This window comes from Emys orbicularis, chromosome 3 (genome assembly GCF_028017835.1).
Source record: "Emys orbicularis isolate rEmyOrb1 chromosome 3, rEmyOrb1.hap1, whole genome shotgun sequence".
Classification (NCBI taxonomy): domain Eukaryota; kingdom Metazoa; phylum Chordata; order Testudines; family Emydidae; genus Emys; species Emys orbicularis.
In genome coordinates, this window is record NC_088685.1 from 160638155 (window position 1) to 160658555 (window position 20401).

At 41.6% G+C, this 20401-nt stretch overlaps 1 protein-coding gene across 1 annotated transcript in view; it reads right to left on the bottom strand.

Annotated features, from left to right (window-relative positions):
• Nucleotides 1–1616: 1616 nt before the first annotated feature.
• The window catches only part of PARP1 (poly(ADP-ribose) polymerase 1), a 53169-nt gene continuing 34384 nt past the window's right edge, over nucleotides 1617–20401 (bottom strand). Inside the window, exons 13-23 of the mRNA XM_065400754.1 lie at nucleotides 18295–18490; nucleotides 16704–16832; nucleotides 12111–12194; nucleotides 9320–9442; nucleotides 8099–8227; nucleotides 7490–7588; nucleotides 6648–6800; nucleotides 6128–6255; nucleotides 5685–5746; nucleotides 3932–4046; nucleotides 1617–2308 (exon numbers count right to left, since the gene is read on the bottom strand). Coding sequence (XP_065256826.1) covers nucleotides 2227–2308; nucleotides 3932–4046; nucleotides 5685–5746; nucleotides 6128–6255; nucleotides 6648–6800; nucleotides 7490–7588; nucleotides 8099–8227; nucleotides 9320–9442; nucleotides 12111–12194; nucleotides 16704–16832; nucleotides 18295–18490 — 1300 coding nt within the window. The 3' untranslated portion in view covers nucleotides 1617–2226. The remainder of the gene's footprint in view (nucleotides 2309–3931; nucleotides 4047–5684; nucleotides 5747–6127; nucleotides 6256–6647; nucleotides 6801–7489; nucleotides 7589–8098; nucleotides 8228–9319; nucleotides 9443–12110; nucleotides 12195–16703; nucleotides 16833–18294; nucleotides 18491–20401) is intronic.

A 20401-nucleotide genomic window follows, 5' to 3' on the forward strand; every position in this document is an offset into this window, starting at 1 on the left:
ATAGTTGGGATACACTGTAAGTCTTCAATTATTAAACAGAAAATGCACTGGAGAAGTATTTTTAAACTCAAATTCCATTCTGTAATAGCAGGTTGCAGTCCAATGAAATTTCCAACAAAGACTTACACTAAAGGACACTCCTGTGTTGTGTCATAATCTCCCTTTTTCCCACCCCCAATGAATCAGTTTCCCCCCTATTCCCTTAACTCTTTGCATTTCTCCTCTTACCCCGGGAGGGGGAAGAGGCTGCTGCTGCACCGAGAGGAAGCCCTTGGCTTCCCAGTTCCTCATGTACCTGTGCTCTGTTCCTCCCCTCTCCTTTTCTGAAAGGAGCAACCAATCAGGGGCCACTCTCCTCACTTTCTCTCTCAAAAAAATCTTACAGTACCAGCTACTCTGCTCCTCCAGTACCAGTGGCTCTTATGTCACATCACTTACCTGCTCCTTCGGCGTTTCCTTCCCATAGAGCAACAGCAGCTCTCAATTTTCCCTCTATTGGCTCTTCATTCCCCTTATTCATTCAGTCCCAGCTGCAGCAGAAGTAGCCAAGTAGGCAGCCTTCAGCCTTGAAACTCCTCTTTCAAAGACCCCACGCTTTAGAAAGTACAAGTATCTAATAACTGGAATGCAACAAACCCAATGGGACACTTCAGAAAAAAAATCTCCCAGCAGCAAGCAGTTGAAAATCCCAGTGGACAATCCAATTTTAAATTCTACTCAGAACCATTGTGCACTGAAACCCAATAATTCAGAGGCAGCAAATGATAGTTTGCCTTGCTTGTTGCATTAGCAACTGCCACTGTTCTTAGAACACTAACTGCAATCTCACCAACTTCATTATGTAAAAATCTGATTCATACTCTAAAAATCAAGCATTTTCGCATTACTGTGGCTGCAGGCATTATGATATACATATTAGAACGATGCCCTGAATTTGGACTTTCCTCTGTTGAGATTCAGCACATTTAAAATGTATGTATTTTAGCCCTCAACATGTGTAGTTTGTGAATGAGTCACAGAAGCAGGGTTATTAGTTATTTACTCCATGTTTTACACTGCATATATCAAAACAATGTAGAAATGGATAGCTCAGGACATTAGGTAAGGAACATTTAAACACGAAGTCACCATGGTCAAAAATCATCCCAGGTTGTTTTGTGGTCTATGGGAAGTGAGTTGGTCTCTCTCTGGATTTAAGAGAAATACCCACATCACAAAAACTACCATATTTAGAACTAATGGCACCTTCCATTGACAGTCTATCAAGAGTGGTCAAGGACAAAATTGGCCATGGAGACTGAACTTGCATTTCAGCCTAGGTCAGGGCAAGTGAAGCCTGCTATACCCATGCAACACATTTGTTCTGTGGATCAGAAGAACATCAGTCTACAGGAACGACCTTCACCCCCCCTAAATCACATGAAAAAATGGTATTTAAGGAGGTTTGTTGAGGCTAACACTGAACAAAACATAGCAACATGTGTTGGTGCTTTCCATGGACAGTTGCCACATTAGGCCTTGGTTTAATCAGAAACTGCTTACTACTACCACCACCGACTGTTCATGGGGAAAAAAAATCTCAATGGGAAGTCCAAGTTTTCATTCCAACATGGATTGTGAGATGTGTCCACAGGTTTTAATGTTCAGTGTTTATATTTAGAGACACATGGCGTGTTTAAAAGCATTACAAAAGAATACATTGGAACAATTTAACAAAGCAATTCAATCATTTTGCAACATAAAAATAAAAGTTGTTAGTATGAAATTAGCTTTTATTTTTAACTCAAAATAAATGCACGTTTAACATTTATTCAAAATCAAAACTGGAAGAGGATATTTTAAACAAGTGGGCAACTTATTTTTAAATAGCGCATCTATTTGTAAACATTCATAAATTCCTTTTTCTCCCCAACTCTATTTGGCTAAAATCCCCTTCCTTTTTTTTGGTCTACCGTCAATTCAAAGACACACTTGATAGCCCAAAAATTAGAAGTGGCTTAAAACAAAACCAGGTATTCATTCTCATCAGAATTCAGTTCCATGTGCTGCCACATATTTATATAAAAACCTCTTACTAAAGTGATTTACTAAATCTGGATTTAGTAACCTCTTCTGCATCTTAGCTCTTTGATACCTTGATAAGGGAAGTCAATGCTTAAGCATGTCAGAAGTCAGCACTAGAATGTAACTACATTATAACTCATTAACAGGGCTTCTAAATAGGGTTCACCAGAGTGATGTCTTATAGTTGAACTTCAGTTTCAGCAGGTACTTCAAATTTACCTGAGCAACATCATAGACAATATATCTGGGAAGGAAACAGTGAGTTAAGGAACAGCTACTATAAAATAACAATATAAACATCACTTGGACTTCAACAATGTTTACTTTGAATCAGAGTCTATTGTGTAAACTGCTTAAAGGAATAGGCAGAGTTACCAGACAGGAGCTGCACTGAAGGAAGTGTGATGGGAATCTCAAGAGACAAACTGACTGACTTGGACCAGGGACCACGTTTGCTGAAGATTATGTTTATGCAATGCCATTCTTGTCTGCCAGGACCTCATGGCGCCAAGTCACACGCTCAGTCCAAATATCAGGGACAAAGAAAAAGGTGTGGTCTGAACATGAGACTAAGGATCAGGAATTCCTGAATACTAATCCTATCTCTCTTACTATTTTCCAGTGTGAAGCCATTCAATCTGTCTCAGTTCCCCCATCTATAAAAATAGAGAATACTTGCTAGCCTCACAGGGGGATTGAAAATGAAAAACAGTGCAATTGTTGGCATTGCTGAAATGGACTGAGACTGCCTGCATCATAGTTATTATGCTACTAAATTTCATTAGAAAAATAAGGCAGTTCACCTTGTCTGTTCATTTTCTCAACTCTTAATGCTACAAACCTACTTCTAAGATGATGACTCCTAAGGGCAAGTCTACACCACAGCGCTACACGTCTGGTGAAGACATGCTATGCCGATGGGAGAGCGCTCTCCTGTTGGCATAATTACTTCACCCTTGTCGAGAAGTGGAAGCTACATTGGCAGGAGAGCATCTCCCACTGGTATGGACAGTGCAAAACTGGTGTCGCTGGGGGGAGGGGGGATGCACTTTTTCACACCCCTGAGCAACGTAAGTTATATCGACTTAGGCTGTAGAGTAGACCTGCCCTAAAACTAGATTAAACAAATTCTCACTAAGTCTGATGTAGATTAAAACTAATAGTGACAAGCTGAATGAGTAGCACATTAGTTGACTCCATTTCATGTTGTCAACTGAACTAAGATAGGAGCGATATTAAAAGCCAAACCTGCCATATGCTCCCTGCTGCCAGCTCTTAAGATAGACAGCTTTATGGTGAAACAATTCACCCAAGAGCAGTCAGCTGAGTTTCTGACAGGTCTAGAGATTGTTAATTTAAAAAGTTATTTGATTAGTAGGATGGGAGGAAGTGTATCTAGTGGTTAGATCATCTATTTGGGAATCAAGACACACAGGTGCTATCCCTGGTTCTGTCACTGACATACCATGAGTGCGGACAAATGAATTCTAGGTCTCTTTATCCATCCATCTAGAAATAGTAAAAGGCTAATTCCCCCCCTCAAGTGCTGTGAAGTTTAAATTTAAATGGTTTACAAAGAGCTTTGAAAGTGCTACAGAAGTGCAAAGTACTGTAGGTAACATAACTACTTACCATGTGTACTATTTCTTTTTATGCAGGGTTGATAATGACAGTTTCTTTAAATATTATTCTAAAATTGTTAGAGGGACTCTGCAAATTGTAGCTTATTAACCACTCCATAAAAGATCTAAAAGAAAAGGCTTCTGTATGTAAACTTCCTCTACTGTAATGGTGCTTGCTAATAATTCTGCATGTTATAATACAGAGAAATGCTTTCCAGTTAAAGTGGAATGATAATAAAGGATACTCATTATATAGAAGACAGGTATCGCTAACTCCAGATGGAATCCCATTCCCTAAAGGAATATCTACACCATCTAGAGTGATAGTGGCTGAAGGATCAGGTGCAGTTTTGCCCAAACCTATGAAAAAGAAAGACAGTGTTAATTGTAAGTTTGGAATGTAGGCAAAATCTTGTTCGCATAGTATTAGAAAAATTCTCACTAATGACAGTGTTACAGTCATTTATACAGTGCAATAGATATGTATGATACTTTACAGACCATTACAAGCACCATACCCCTACTCTCAATGGCTTGCCATAAAAGACATTTGGGGAATCCTATGGTATGTCCAGTCCCTCTGGCATGAAGTTTAAATTTTCTTATTTCTTCAAACGAAACTGTGTACAATTGCCAGATTACCTATGCACATTAAGAGCCCATTTCTGCTTGCACTGAAGTCAGAGGATTCTTATCCAGTTCCCACTTATGTCCACTGGAAATCAAGCACTTCAGCTTCAGCACAGCCTCACTTGTACTGTAAAAGCCAGGGGTTCTCAACCTTTTTCTTTCTGAGCAAACCTCCCCCCAGCTATAAAAACTCCATGGCCCAGCTGTGCCACAATAATTGTTTTTCTGCATATAAAAGCTAGGGCCGGCGTTAGGGGGTAGCAAGCAGGGAAACTGCCTGAGGCCCCACACCACAGGGCACTACGAAGCTAACTTGCTCAGGCTTTGGCTTCAGCCCTGGGTGATGGGCTTCAGTGCCCCGGGCTGCAATCCCGCGTGGCAGGACTTTGGCTTTCTGCCCTGGGCCCTAGTGAGTCTAATGCTGGCCATACTTGGTGGTCCCCCTGAAACCTGCTCACGGCCCTCCAGGGGGCCCCAGAGCCCTGGTTGAGAACCACTGCTGTAAGCTACAGATTTATATCCCAAGAGATCTTAAAAGTGACACGGACAGTGTACAGACAATATTCACTTTCCAGTTCTCACACACCATTCCCAATACAGAGTACATTTAAACTGTAAAATTTAAATGAAATTAAAATAATGAACTAATTCCTGTTCTCCTGTATAAGCCCCTCCTTGACATACAGTTAATTTGGGGCCTAATGTACTGTATACTTAAATGGACACTTAAGTCAGATCTTTACTAGAGTTTATATCTTAAAAATCAAAGATGCCTTTCAGATCTGCACTTTGTTTAATCAGGGGCATTTGTCAAATGTTACTATTCCCCCAATTCTGTGCGGATAATTCTCAAAATTCATTAATTCCCTCTACAAATCCCCCAGAAAACAGGAACTTAAGTAGCATTGTAAGAACAGCAATCGTTCCAATTCCAGCTTTTATCAGCAACAGACAAAAACAGCTATTTATTCCCTGAATATTAAAGACATTTTGAAAGTGTTATTCAAAATCCTTTACACTATTGGTTTATCCAGTAACATCCTACCTCCAGCAATGCCCAATACCAGATACTTCAGAGACAAACACACCTACTTTATTGTTCAGTGCTACACTTGGGGGGAAATTCCTGCCTGAACCTTAAGACAGCCAGCTAACACACTATGAAGCATGAAACAAGAGTCCCTCCCCCTCCCCATATGAAAATACATAAATACATTATTGAAGGCAACGTTATCCAATCCGTTTTAAAGATACAGCCATAGCACAAGACTAGACTATTTTTTTCACCAAGCAAAAGCTGTCATGGGATGAAGCAGCAACGATTGTTACAGTTATCGTCACCCTGATAATTTCTCAACTAAGCTTTACCTTTGACACTGTGTTTTCCCTTGGGCAACTTAGTTATGTGGGAAGCATTCTTTAGCTCATGCCTAGAAAGTAGAAAGAAGAACATTTCTGGAGGAGTTTAAGAGAACTTTCTTAGTGAAAAATAAAGACATTTAGTTACATTACTATGAAGTTATTTTACATACTACGCCTTTAGAAGACAGCTGTGGTTTCTCCTTCCTTATTATAGTTATTACTATGAATGCTGTTTCTTTTTAAGGCAATATTCTCTATCTGCAGCACAAATTTTACTCAAATTATTCACTTATTTCAGGAGTTTCCAAAATTGTCCTGATTTAAGAAAGCTTTTAATGATTTCCAAGCAAACTGCAACAGCTTCTCATTGTCACTTGGATGAAGAGGTTTGCAGCTTAGGTGCTACCTTCTACAACTCTGAGCCAGTTAATAACATACAAGTTACTTACATGTTTCCAAGGGCAACCTCTCCCAGTAAGATTAAGCCTATTGGGTCAGTCTGAGACGTGTGACAGTAGTTGGCACTCTTGGACACCATGTCCGCAAAATAGATACCTTTACCGAACATGTAACCAGTCTGGGAGTGGGAAAGGAAAAAGGTTATCAAAATAAAATCCCAGCTTCAAAGACCAAGTTGATGTTGAAACCATCTGCCTGGAATTCTCTCTGTATTAACTGGAAGAGTAATGCTACAAAACAACCCCCAAGCTCTGTCTGAGGTATAACTTATTGGCAAACTTATAGACATGTTGCTCAGCAACCATTCTTTCTGGACAGCTTGAATAGCATTACATGTTCACAGAGGTCATCTGGCCCCTCCTTATCTAGACATTCTCTTCTTTAGGCTCTTACAGATAGCGGCCACAGGAGACCAGATGGATGGAGGGGGAAAAATGTGTCAAGAGGAACAGGATGAGTGGCACAACAATTATTGTTATGCACTCGTTTAACAAGTAGCATTTTACATACCACAGGAGCTTCAGGTGGAGCTATTCGGAGACCCTGTGAGAAGATGCCAGCAAAGTTGGTAGCGCGGGAGCCATGCCAGAGCAGCTGGCGATTATGAAGCTGTCTGAACGGTTTGTAACGCTGATTTTCTCCTTCACGTTCAATCTTGAAGATCTTTATCATTTTAAAGAGGGAGAAAGGAAAACAAAAATCTCATAGTTAACTGGTGCATGGCAAGATGGTCTGATCTTGAAAATGGGTTAATCTGTGCTAGGAAAGTTAACATACTAAGAGAAGCAAACTTCATACTGTCATAATCTAACTCCAGCTGCCAGTTATCTATATCAAAGGTTACACCAGGACATTTCATTACAAGTTATTTCCCCTAAGTGCTGGCGCTGGGCATAAGCAGACTCAAGGGGGCCCCCATTTGCTTTTTTAGTATGTGTTGGGGGAAAAGGGGCACCAAAATATTCCTTCATAGGGCTCTGAGTGGGCTAGCACCACTTCTGTTCCCCCCCCCCCCCTCCTCTAATTTTTACTTGCTCGCAAATTTCTGAATAATTCTCCTTTGGGGTTGAAATTTTCCAGGTTTCTCTTAGGCCAAAGGTGATTTTTCCCCTGGATTTATTAAGAGACAAATGAAAATAAAAATATCTTGACAGCAAGAAATGTCTAAAAACTTAGATTTGCAAATTCCTCCCCAGCTCCTTGCCTTGAGATTTTGTTGTATTCACTCATGTAACAAGTACTTTCTATAACAGAAGCTCAGTAGTTATTCAACACACAAAAGAGACACTGAAGAAAGCAAAGCTGTATAAACCAATTTTACACACCTAACTCCCCACCCCTTCAAAACTTACATCCACAACTTTTAGATCATATGCATTGTGGGTAGAAGCATGTGTATTCTTCACATACTGCTTTATGATCTTGGCTTCTTCTGAATCTTTATCAATAACCTGGGAGGAAAGAGCAGAACACAAAAGGTTTCCTTTAAAAATGCAGATTAATGTGATCCTGTTAGGTCATTTTGGGGAATGAAAAATTCATCCTGCAGTTGGTAGCTCCCCCCACTAAATCTCTTATTTATCACTAGGACTGACATGCCTCGGGCATCATAAGTTGCTTTTTGGCCAAAATCAAAGAATCATCTCTGTGTGAGTTGAAGGGTGACACAAACTGTTATTGGAGGCTTTGGAGAGACCGGGATATATGGGCTTTCCCCCATTCCACCCTTCAGGAACACAAACAGGGCATTAGAATTAAGAGATTATTTTTGTACAGATGGTGGAGTGAATACAGGCATTTATAATAGTATACTGGGAGCTCAACATGGGGCATGATTTGTTTCCTGCTAGAGTGGAAAGCTGTATTTTTAGTTTACCAGCAGTGCCTTATACTCCATATGAATGGATGCCAAGTTCATATTCATAGCCACTGACCACAGTCTACTATTCTATTTCATTTACCTTAATGTTAGTTTTGAGCTTTTCGTAGTTGATGTCAATTGGGTCTTTATCCCCATCTTCATTTCCACCTCTGAGAAGGCTGTAAGCGACCTCAATATCAAGCAGGTTGTCTAACATCTCCACTTTGGCCTGGATAATTTGAAGAGGTTATTTTTCTTACCATAGGAAAGTCTTTACAGCCTTAAGACCTTGTCCTGCAGTTGCTATGAGCATGTTAATGACGAGATATTTATAAATGTCTGTGCACCACTGCCACAACACTTGGGTGGCTCACATCAATAAAGCTATTTATAGAACATTTCTGTTAACAAAAACCCACCTATCCCTATTATAAAATCAATACAGCACCTGGGCAAACGGATCTGACACTTCTCTTTAAGTGAACCATCCCAGGCTCCAAAGGAGGGTGCAGATTTCAGAAGCCCTCCCCTGTTCTGCGGCCAGCTATGGAGAGTTTAAGCTCCAGAATAGAGAGCTCAAGCAAACTGGCAGACTTCATCTTCTGCGGAGGGTCATGGGGATATAAGCAATTTCTCAGACAAGTGGATCCCAGGGTGTGATGTCAAAAGCAGCTCAGTATCCATGAGGATTGTGTAGAACCTACATTAAGACCTGCAATTCCTACGTTAAGGTCAAGCTCTACATCTTTCTCTGCTTTCACAAAGCTAAAAACAAATCCCCTCGGTTTTCCCCTTTCCATTCAGTTTTGCTACTTTAAAACTTTACATCAGTTGATCCTTTGGCAAAGATATGCAACAGAATATGGGAGGGAGTCAGGCTAGCATTTTCAAGCCTGAAAACCTAAAGTTATCCCACTTATACTGAGGAGGAATTTGGCCCAGAATCTCTTTAGCTGTATATAAGCCACAAAGCCTGTGAAGTGATGGTTAAGAGCTAGTTAGCCTTTGCTATGCTAAGCACAGGGGACAATTCTTCAGACATTTCTGGATAACAGCTAAGCCAACTTAAACAGCATAGAAAGAAGCCTACATACTTAAACACAAAGCTACACTATAATAGTCAAAGCCTTGCAGTGTCAAATAGGATTGCGAACAGTTCTGTCCCAAACAATGAAGCAATGGTCACTTTTAAGTTGACCTAGTTAAATTCCTAGAAGAATGTGTTTCCTCATTCACACTTAACAAAACACAAACCTTCTACATTTGAATATCAAGTGCCAGAGCTGCTTTCCACAATAAATATCACAAGTTTCATTAATACCTGGATATGATCTAGGTTATTTAAGAGAGGTGGTTTCTTCATCCCAAAGTCATGAGGTATCAGGGTATAGAAGCGATTGGAGAGATCCAGTATCTGAGAATCACTGCCACCATCAGAAACTGCCTAAATGAGAAGAGGAGAAACGAATTCTGGGAAAGTTCTATGTAACAATAGATGCACTCAAGGTAAAAAGAAACGTTACCAATACAAGGACAGAGAAGCACAACCAAAGTGATTTTAATGCTGAAACCCACTTAAATGAATAAAGGGACAGTCCTGTTAAATCACTTTCCATGTTCCAAATCAAAATACCTACAGAAATACAATCATTTTCCCGTAAAGGAACAACTGATAAAGGAATAAGCTTGTTCGAAAGAAACCTGAGGTTCTGGTACACCAAAACGAACGGCAATAAAACCGTAAGCGCAGACATGCTCACAGATTGAACTAGAGAACAGTGGAATGAATCATTTTGTTGCAGCATGCAGCTGATGTGCATTTACAGTAAGTCTGGAAGTGCCCCTCTGCATGCCTCTTTTGGGTACCATACAGAGGACTTTTGTGAGCTCTCTGAACGATATTGACTAGCGATCCTTGGAATGCTCCAAATCATGAGCTACAGTGCCTTATAGTATCCAGAACAGATGAGCAGTACAGCATGTCTAAATATATCATTAAGCAAACACACTCCCCTTCCAGCTTAGAACCTCATCTTGGAATGCAGTGAACAGAAGTAACTGCCACTCCACAGGAGTGTTAGGTCAAGCTCACTGCTAGCGCAACTCCACAGACTTCAGTGGATTAATCCCCCATTTACACCAGCAGCAGTGGATTTGGTCCTGTCTCAGGCCATATCTACACCAGTGGTGCTAGAGCGGCATAGCTACGGCATCATAGCTATGCCTCTTGTAACCCTGTAGTGTAGACAGAGACTATGCTGATGGAAGGGGTTTTTCTATTGCTGTAGGAACTCCACTTCCCTGAGACACTGCAGTTAGGTTGAGAGAGGCATTCTTCTGTCAACCTCGCTGCATCTACACCAGGGATTAGGTCAGCATAGATATGGTGCTTAGGAGAGTGGATTTTTTACACCCCAAGGGCTGTAGCTATGGTGACCTAAGTTTTAAGTGTAGACAAGGCTTAACTTTACATACTCCTCTACCACATGCTTAAAATGCTGTTCTTCCTAAAGAACAACTTAGGTCTTTTTTACACTACAACACTGAAGTTGTCCCCTCTTAGGGCTGGTCTGCACTGGAAACTTACATTGGCAGAGCTGTGTCTCGTGTGTGTGAAAAATGCACACCTGAGATGTAGCTATTCCGACCTAATCCTAATAGGCAGCAAAAGGTAGACAAAAATTTTCTTCTGTTGACCTAGCTACTGCCTCTTGGGGAGGTGGATTACCTACAGTGATGGAAGAACCCCTCCCGCTGCAGTAGTGAGTGTCTACACTGAAGCACTGCAGCTGTGTCACCATAGCATTTTAAGTGTAGACAGCCTCAGTTACAGGTGGTGTGATTAATAGTAATAGTGTCCTCAGCAACTGGTTAATTCAAAAAGAATGAAGTAGCCCCTTTACTGCAGCCTAAAGTATGTACCCTTCGTCCACTAACTTTTAGTTGATCAAAACAAGTGTAACCTCTATAAAGTACAAATGCAGCAAGGAATCCAGCTGCGTTCTGAGCCCAGAATGACTTCTGAATTCCCTTGCTGGTTGTAAAGTCTGTTTCTTGCTCACCTGATCTGGAGAAAGGAGTAAAAAGTGAGGTGGCAAAGTTTACAGATGATACTAAACTGCTCAAGATAGTTAAGACCAAAGCAGACTGTGAAGAACTTCAAAAAGATCTCACAAAACTAGTGATTGAGCAACAAAATAGCAAATGAAATTTAATGTGGATAAATGTAAAGTAACGCACATTGGAAAAAATAACCCCAACTATACATACAATATGATGGGAGCTAATTTAGCTACAACTAATCAGGAAAAAGATCTTGGAGTCATTGTGGATAGTTCTCTGAAGACGTCCACGCAGTGTGCAGCGGCAGTCAAAAAAGCAAACAGGATGTTAGGAATCATTAAAAAGGGGATAGAGAATAAGATGGAGAATATCTGATTGCCCGTATATAAATCCATGGTACACCCACATCTTGAATACTGCATACAGATGTGGTCTCCTCATCTCAAAAAAGATATACTGGCACTAGAAAAGGTTCAGAGAAGGGCAACTAAAATGATTAGGGGTTTGGAATGGGTCCCATATGAGGAGAGATTAAAGAGGCTAGGACTTTTCAGATTGAAAAAGAGGAGACTAAAGGGGGATATAATAGAGGTATATAAAATCATGAGTGATGTGGAGAAAGTGAATAAGGAAAAGTTATTTACTTGTTCCCATAATATAAGAACTAGGGGCCACCAAATGAAATTAATGGACAGCAGGTTTAAAACAAATATAAGGAAGTTCTTCTTCACACAAGCGCAGTCAACCTGTGGAACTCCTTGCTTGAGGAGGTTGTGGAGGCTAGGACTATAACAGGGTTTAAAAGAGAACTGGATAAATTCATGGAGGTTAAGTCCATTAATGGCTATTAGCCAGGATGGGTAAGGAATGGTGTCTCTAGCCTCTGTTTGTCAGAGGGGGGTGATGGATGGCAGGAGAGAGATCAGTTGATCATTACCTGTTAGGTTCACTCCCTCTGGGGCACCTGGCATTGGCCACTGTCGGTAGTCAGGATACTGGGCTGGATGGACCTTTGGTCTGACCCAGTACCGCCATTCTTATGTTCTTACCTGCTGAACTTCATTAAGGATGGAGTATGCACTCTGGATCTGCCTCTTGCTCAGCTTTCCCAGTGGCATCTTCTGGAGGTCAATCTAACAAGGAGATTTGTTGAAGCAATTAAAACAGGATTCCATTACAATGAAACCTCCATAGTTCCTCTCATCTGGCCACCAGAAAGATCTGAGTCTCCAGACAGAATACATTATATAAAAATTAAAACAGTTCAGAGCTGGCATTTATCTGCACGGATTGAAGAATGAATAGAGCAGTGCAGCCAGAATATGGACAAGTTATCTCCCAATGAGACAAAGTTATGTCTGTAACTTAAGATCATGTGCAGTACGTGGGCTGAACAAAATAAGTGTTTCAGTATAAGGTTTAATATTTACCTAATGCCATAAGCATTCATGACCTTTTACAATTAGGTCTACTGCTGGAGAAACTAATATAAAGGGCAGTTTGAACAGAATAAAATATCCTTCAGGAGATCACATAACGTGCCCAGTATTTTGACTGCAGTAACAGTCCAAGCGTACTCCATTTTCAGCACTTGCACTTGGCACCTGTAAACTGCAGAGTAAGGCATGAGGAAGTTGTATTCTGTATTTTGCATACAGAGTGCCCCATCAAGGCACATGTTAACTAAAAGTGTAATCTCACAGTACAAGTTATGCTTCTGTTTTCCACATTTTATTTACTAATTTATTTTAGAAATAGATGTTGCCTGGCACCCCCACCTATCTCATCCTCCCCACATTTTGGCCAACTAATTAAACCCCCCAGACCTTAATTCTTCTAGTGGTTCACCTCTCAAGACCTTCCCAGATCTCTCTCTGGCCTGGTAGCAGTTTTGAACAGCTGGAGCTTGGGGGTTATAGATTAAATCTAGACCTTTTCATGCACCAGCTTTGTAATGAAGAAGTATGCAGCAGCATTTAACAAAGCTCCATTTTAATTGAATGTTTTACAAGAGGTTATGGATATGCTCTATGGACATTAGCAGTCCTCACAGAGCACCCCTCAGCTTGTCAGGTCAGTACTATTTGTGTAGTTAGAGCACTGACAGGCACCAAGTCCAAAACCCTCATCCCAGAGAGGAAAACTGTAGAGCGGCTAGTTCCAAACAGGATTCAATGGCAGAACCCTCTAGGAAACTCCACAAATCATTTACTGTTGGATAAATTCTATTTTATTCATTAAATTTAAGTTAAAATTCCCATCTACACATGCACACCCCTTCTGCAAAGGAACCTGAGATTCTCTTCTGAACCAGTGAGCCTTGCCACCCAAGTGCTGAAGTAATTTGCATGATAATTTGCACCTTGTATCATGGTACAGAGATTTGCTTCCCCCTCCTGCTGCATCTATAACGTGATGAAATCCAGCTATAAAGAAAAACCAAGCTGGACTGAGAGATAGAAGTCACAGCCTCAGCTATGACAGAGTGCAACTTACGATATCTTGAGGACATTCATGTAGAGGGACACATGCACTTTCAGGAGAAATAAGACAAAGATGGTCGTAATCAGACAAAACATTCTCAGTGATGACAATTTAGGCTAGCCACTGCCTAGACCAATACACATTCCCTAACAGCAAGATCTATTAGACTGTTATGTAGCCTCCCAAGAGACCAGGTCTGGGTTGAAGTGCTGGAAGCCCCTTCTTCAAGTCACTTAAAATTAGCATTACCAGGGTGGAGTGGACTTCCATCTCCAACGGCTATATAGGAAGTAAAGTAGCAAACAAGATGTAAAACTATGATTTTAAGCTGCAAAGCAACATGGATCTGATTTGTTTAACTTTGGACAAAACAGCACAGAGATCATGAAGGATCAGGTTTAGATCAATAATATAGCCACTTTGCTGCTGCCAAATGCATCAGGTATATTGTCAGAATCACCTCCAGTGCAGTCACATGCAGCAGGTGGAACATGAGGACAAAGCAACACAGAAGCTGAAGACACATGGACTACCAGCAGCAAAACAGTTAATACACCAATGCTTCGCGAAGGGGTAATGTAGTACTTCGCCCCAGTGCTCGATGTCAGGGTCTCCATCCAGGAATGAGAATGGACAGTACTAGGGTAGTTCAGGTCCTAGTCCATTTAAGCAGGTGTTTACTACAAGCAATGGTGTGAAGAATTGTAACAGGACTAGTACAGGGTTAAGTGAGGGGAAGTCTTTACAGAATTAGAAAACTGAAGAGAGTCTTCAGGTCACCCCCATCATGGAAATAATCCTTTATATCACAGCAAGTCTACCGGCAAAAAGCCTGAAGCTGCCAAAGCTATCTACACACATTGGGAGTGCCTGGATATGGTGCAGTAGATAAAAGCACATTAAATCAGGCGGATGAAAGGACCTAATAAACCCCTTGGGGAGACTGCACACAGTTTTTGGCTCCCTAGCAGAGGCAAATATTCTTCCCTCATTGGAAAGAGCTGCTGCTCCCATGCATGGGATAATAATGAAGCCATAATCTAATGGGAAGAGCAAGTCTCCATTCAAGCTCCAGGGGCCATACAGATCCTCAAATGGCACAAATTAGCATGGGTCCAATGGAGCTAATTTTCTCCAGATGATCTAAACAGTACTGGAAATGGAGAATCATTAGCACTTATTTTAGAGGCTTTAATCCAAAATCTGCTTTCAAAAGCCACAGAATATACAGGAAAATCTCTTATCATAGATGCTTCAGAATGTGCTTGCAGATTAAAAGGACTTCAGGTATACAGCGTTTCACTGCACATGACAAACTGAAGTGTAGCTGTAGAAAAGGTGGTGTGCAAATTAATCTGTATGTCACAAAGAGCAAGCAACACCTCTTTCAATATGCAATTTTATGCTAGGTGAATTAAACTACCTTTATAGGCTGACCAAAGAAAGCAAGAGAGAAATGTTGTTGAACATTACAGATGCCCTGACATGCAGCAGTTCACCCACAGCATTAAAAATAGATTTGGAGACTGCAGATGAAAGTTAGTACACACGTTTATATGCACGGGGTGAGACAGGCATATGGCCCTACTTGAACTGTGGGATGATTATCAAAAAATAGTGGCTGAGTTGTGGACGAGCCATGGAAAATTGCGGAAAAGTAATAATGGACCTTATTATTTGCGGTAATAAAGCCCATTATTATTTTTCCGCGATTTTCCGCTGTGGGCTGCCCGGGGCCCCCACTGTCAGCCTTGCGCAGAACGGGGCTCCCGCTCTCAAATTGCAGTGGAAGCCTAATATTGTGGAATCCGCAATTTCCGCAATATTGGAAGTTAAGTAGGGCCTTAGGCAGGCACTACCAGACCATTCTTAGCCCCACCTGTTTGGATTCATAGCTATATGTTATACTAAAGACATGGGAAGAAGGGTGGATCACAGCACTTTTTTCCTCAACTGAAAGAGTGGTGAGCCACTGACCACAGGTCTACGCTACAATCTTAAGTCGACCTATGTTAGGTCCACTTACAGCCACCACAGTAATTACTACCCTCCTTCTGTTTGTGGTGCGCATCTTGGGGGGGGAGAGGAGGAGAAAGCTGAGAGCCAAGGCTTTCAGGTCTGCGCAGCTCTCAGTTGGGAGCAGGGGGCTAGCCGCTTGGGGCTTCTTGCCTCCCATCAGCCGGAGAGAGAGAGAGAGAGAGGGGAAGAGAGTCGGGACCGCAGGGGCAGCAGGAAGTGGGGAGCCTGGATTGCAGCAGCCCGGCTGGGGAGCCAGGAGCCAGCTTTCTTTTCAATTTCACAGCCAATGTAAGGAACGCAGAGTGTACACAGACACTGCGTCGCCCTAACTACACTGACATAAGGCCTACCCCTCTTGTGGAGGTGGAGTTATTATGTCGGTGTAGTAGGGTAACTTTACACTACAGCCTTGCTCGCGCCGATGTGACACTGATATAGTTAGGTCGATATAAGCTGCCTTATGTCAACCTAATTCCGAGGTGTAGAGCAACCCTTAGAAACATTACACAAGAATCCGGCATTTAACATGGCTAAGAGTAGGAAATAGGCTTTATCAAAACATCACCTTAATGCACATATCAGCTTTCTGTGCACCTCCAGAGTCTCAGTTATTTAAATTTACTAATAATAGTTTTACTAGTGTCAGGGCTGCAGACCCAGAAGGGTGTTTCTTGCCTCATGTATCAGTGGCCATCTGAGTTAAGATTCCAAAACCTCTACCAATGGTGATGATGTGCATAACACAGAGGAACGCAGAATGATTTTCCTGATCCTAGGTTGAGCTTACAGGACGAGCAGACAGAAAAGTCTCCTTTAGATTTACAAGCTGAGAACATTCGATACAGACATCACTAATGAAAGAGATGCGCCAAGATGACATTTGTATAGTTATGAATGAAGTGTCATTTACAGGGATTTTTTAAATTAAACTAGTGATAAAGGTTGGTTAGACCACACACACACACGCACACCCTTTTCGTAGGGCCTGATTCAATGTCCTCCAAAGTCAATGAATGATTCCCATTGACAGTGCTGGATCAGATCCACAGTGCGAACGGCCTGCTACTGCCAGCATAACTATGGTGTCTAGTGAGAAGGCGTGACTAGAAACAAGGAACATTAAATAAAAGTGCAAGTACCTCAAATTCCACCATGGCTTTCTTCATGCTCTCCACATCAAAGATCATCTTAATAAGGTCCTGGACTGGCTTAGGAAGCTTTGACTTGGTCCCAGCACTCACTGTCAGTTTCCTCACAGCTTCTTCATCCTAGAAAGAGTAAATACAAACATACCAAGGGATAAGGGAAATGTATTGATTGTCATGGTAACAACTCAAAGCCAAGTTAGAGAGGGCACACTATTGCACAAATGACTGAATTTGGTGGGAAATGTGAGGTATTGCTCTGAGAATACAAAGCAATGGGTCATTAAGTCTGTATTAAAAAAAACTGAATAATCGTTAACTTGACAAATGTAATTTCAAGAGGTGCTCCATATAAATGCAAGTTAAATTTAGAAGAACATATTTTTCATCTTCACACTTGTATTTTGCTGCTTCACCCAGGCAATATTAAATAGATTTTCTTTTTCAACAATACTTAACATGTATGTAGATCTTGATCTGAACTAGGGGACTGTGCTTTGTTTGAACTTCACAGCCTGTACTAATCATTTTCAATACATTTCTATTGTAAATTTTTCTATTCATGGTACAGTCTTCTGTTGACCACAATACCATCTGTGTGCTCTCCTGGATACAGATCAAAGAAGCTGTAGCCTGATCAATAAAGCATCTGCCTTGTACTTCAAAACAGAGTTCAGTGTGCATTGAGGTTGTAATTTTATTAACAGCTCATCAGTGTAACATTCTGAATTAATGCGGACTATTTGCTAAAGCTACGTATTTTTATATTCAAACATTTCAGTTGACATCCAACAATTTGTCCATATGAATATGTGATAGCTAGAAAATATTTTCTAATTTTTTTGTCACTGTTATCTTAGGGGCTATGTTCAACAACTGTAGGTTTAAAAAACGCTCAGAAGTATGATTCAAGTTGAGGATATCCCTTTAAGTAAACTCACAGAAGTTCTCAGGGGTCAGAAGAGGGAGAATTCTTGTTTTACTATTTAAACAGCTGACTCTTTTCTGCAATGGCTGATTTCTCGTTTTTGGTCTGTTCAGTATATGCATTTGACAGAACTCTGGGGAAGAGCCAGTTTTAGTGTTTCCTCTGTTTGGATGGGTCACTCACACAGCGGTAGGGGAGAGAAGTACTTTCTTAAAACTAGGAAAATGAGATTGTGATATACAACTGGCTTGGGACTCGGGGATCCGGGCAGTACATGAAACTACTTTTGACTTATTGGTGTCCTTTTAACTTCCCCAATTGAGAGGTCCCAAAAGTGGGCCCACAGTGTCAACTCAAAGGCATCTGAGCTAACTTTAGTTTTAACACTTTTCTAACATGACTAGTTATCTATTTAAATGCACTGTTGTTTGCACCTGATCTACATGGTAAGCCACTTGGGGTAGGCACAGTATCATCTTACACTTGCAAAGCACCGAGCACTTTAGCACTCTGCCTAACGCAAAATATCCGGATTCCTGCACCTTACCCTTTTGTTGAACAAATGCATTCAAAAAGCAAATAAGATAGTGCAGGATAAGCATTTTCCTTTGTGTAAGAAAGAATTATCTTCCCAGCACAGGAATATTAGGGAGTTACCTGTCCATAGTCTATTTCCAGGGGGTAGAATTTTTTGGGATATTTAGTGAAGTTCTTGGAATGCCAGGAGTTGCCCGTTTTCTCTTCATACAAATTCAAGAAGTGCTCAATGGCATCATCTTTAGATGGCATCTGCTCCAGTTTGTTACTCCCAATCGCAGTGCCAACACGACCCCAAGATCTGAAAACCCAATACCTAGAAGCAAACAAAACAGGAAAAGGGGACAAGTAAGATCTCTGGATCTCAGTTCTAAATGAATCTGATCCTGCAATAAAGACTATGTGGACATAAGCATAGTATCAGAATCATCCATCTGCGTTATCATTAAATGGAAGGCTCTCTAGTTTTGGAATGACTACACACACATAACGGGGCAAGTTTTTATACATCAATGCCTAGAGCTACCAAAAAGTGGCTGCCACAGAAAGACGTGCACACTATTTAGGCAACAATATTGAATTTGATGTGTGAATGTAGTACTGAAGGCCACTAGATTAACAGCTCTGGAGGCAAAAGTGAGGGTAGCAGCGAAAGCTTTCTTTTACTGTCCTATCATCATGCTTCAACTCTGACCTGACGGGACCTTCCCCAAGGCCTGGTCTAACACAGTTTTTTGTACTAATTTCACTATTTCAGTTGGGGGTGATTTTTTACTGAAATAATCAAAGGAGTACACGGTTATATTACAAAGGAGCCTTTATACTGGTATAACGGTGTCCACACTAGGAGGGTTGTACTGCTTTAGCAATATTGGTATAGTTAATATAGGGCCACTTCTGTGTATAGACAAGCCCTATGGCAGAGAGCCAGGCAACCCTTTGCAATCTCAGGAGATGCCAACTAAGTTGCCACCTGGTGTCCATTGTGGCTGGGATGCTGGCACTTGATCTATGGGTAGGGTCCTACCAAATTCACGGTCCATTTTGGTCAATTTCAGGGTCGTGGGATTTCAGGGTGTTGTAACTGTGGGGGTCCTGACCCAAAAGGGGGTCGTAGAGCTGTTGTAGGGGGTTCGAGGGATTGCCACCCTGACTTCTGCGCTGCCTTCAGATCTGGGCACTAAAGGCAGCACAGCCGCGGAGCTTCCTGAAGCTGAGGGAGGTACCTGGAGGTAGGTCTGATCTCTCCTGGAGTGCGGCCGTACTGGGGAAGAAATCCCGTCCTGCCCCAGCCCCGCCAGGACTAGCAGCTAGAGCCTGGTGCACAGTAGGAGACCCCAGCTGGGGCGCCCCCAGCCCTGCCCCTCCCCTACAATAACTAGATTTAATGGGGGAGATCTGATTTCACAGTCTGTGACATGTTTTTCATGGCGGTGAATTTGGTAGGGCCCTACCTATGGGACCTGGATTGAAACTAACCTTGCTTCATCATTGACACCCAACAGCAGCAACCAAACGGTAGAACACCTCTTGCTCACTACCAACGTGAACCTCATCTCTAGTCTGCCAGTTCAGCTCTATGGTCCATCACTAGTCACCTGCGCCATCCAGTCCTCCCACCTACACACCAGAAAACCTTTAATATTGATACATTAGTCTGATTGCTTTGCTTGTGTGCTGTATCCCTTTCTCCCCACCCTTTATTCATCTGTCGTTTTACATTACATGTCTTTGGGAAAGGGACCAGCCTCTATCTTGCAAGCAACTAACATGTTTGGGCTCTACTGCGGGCTAAAGAAGACAATACTGCAGAGTAAGATTAATTAGGATTTCAATGCTTTTTTGTTATCAATGCCCAACTTTATATCACACATAAAAACATAGGGGCATGGCTACAAATGTCAGATTTCACCACTACTCATTAAGCGTTTGCCATAAGCAGCAGCACTGTAAGTGGGTTCAACTTCCATTTGAGAGAGTCAGAGTTGTGCCTGCTTACATCAAGGCTGAACTGGCTTATAGTGGAGCCAGAGGAGATGGTTATTCAGAGAAATTCTGGTGGCTCTTGGGAGTCGGGGGGGGGAGAGAAAAGGCAGAGACAGCCTCAACTCTTGTGACTGCACAGACAAAGGATCCAAAGTGTCTGACCATAAAAGGAGAGAAACAAGGCAATTTAATAGTCAAAGTAGCAATCCAGAATGAAGCGAGCAAGCGGAAAGCCCACAAT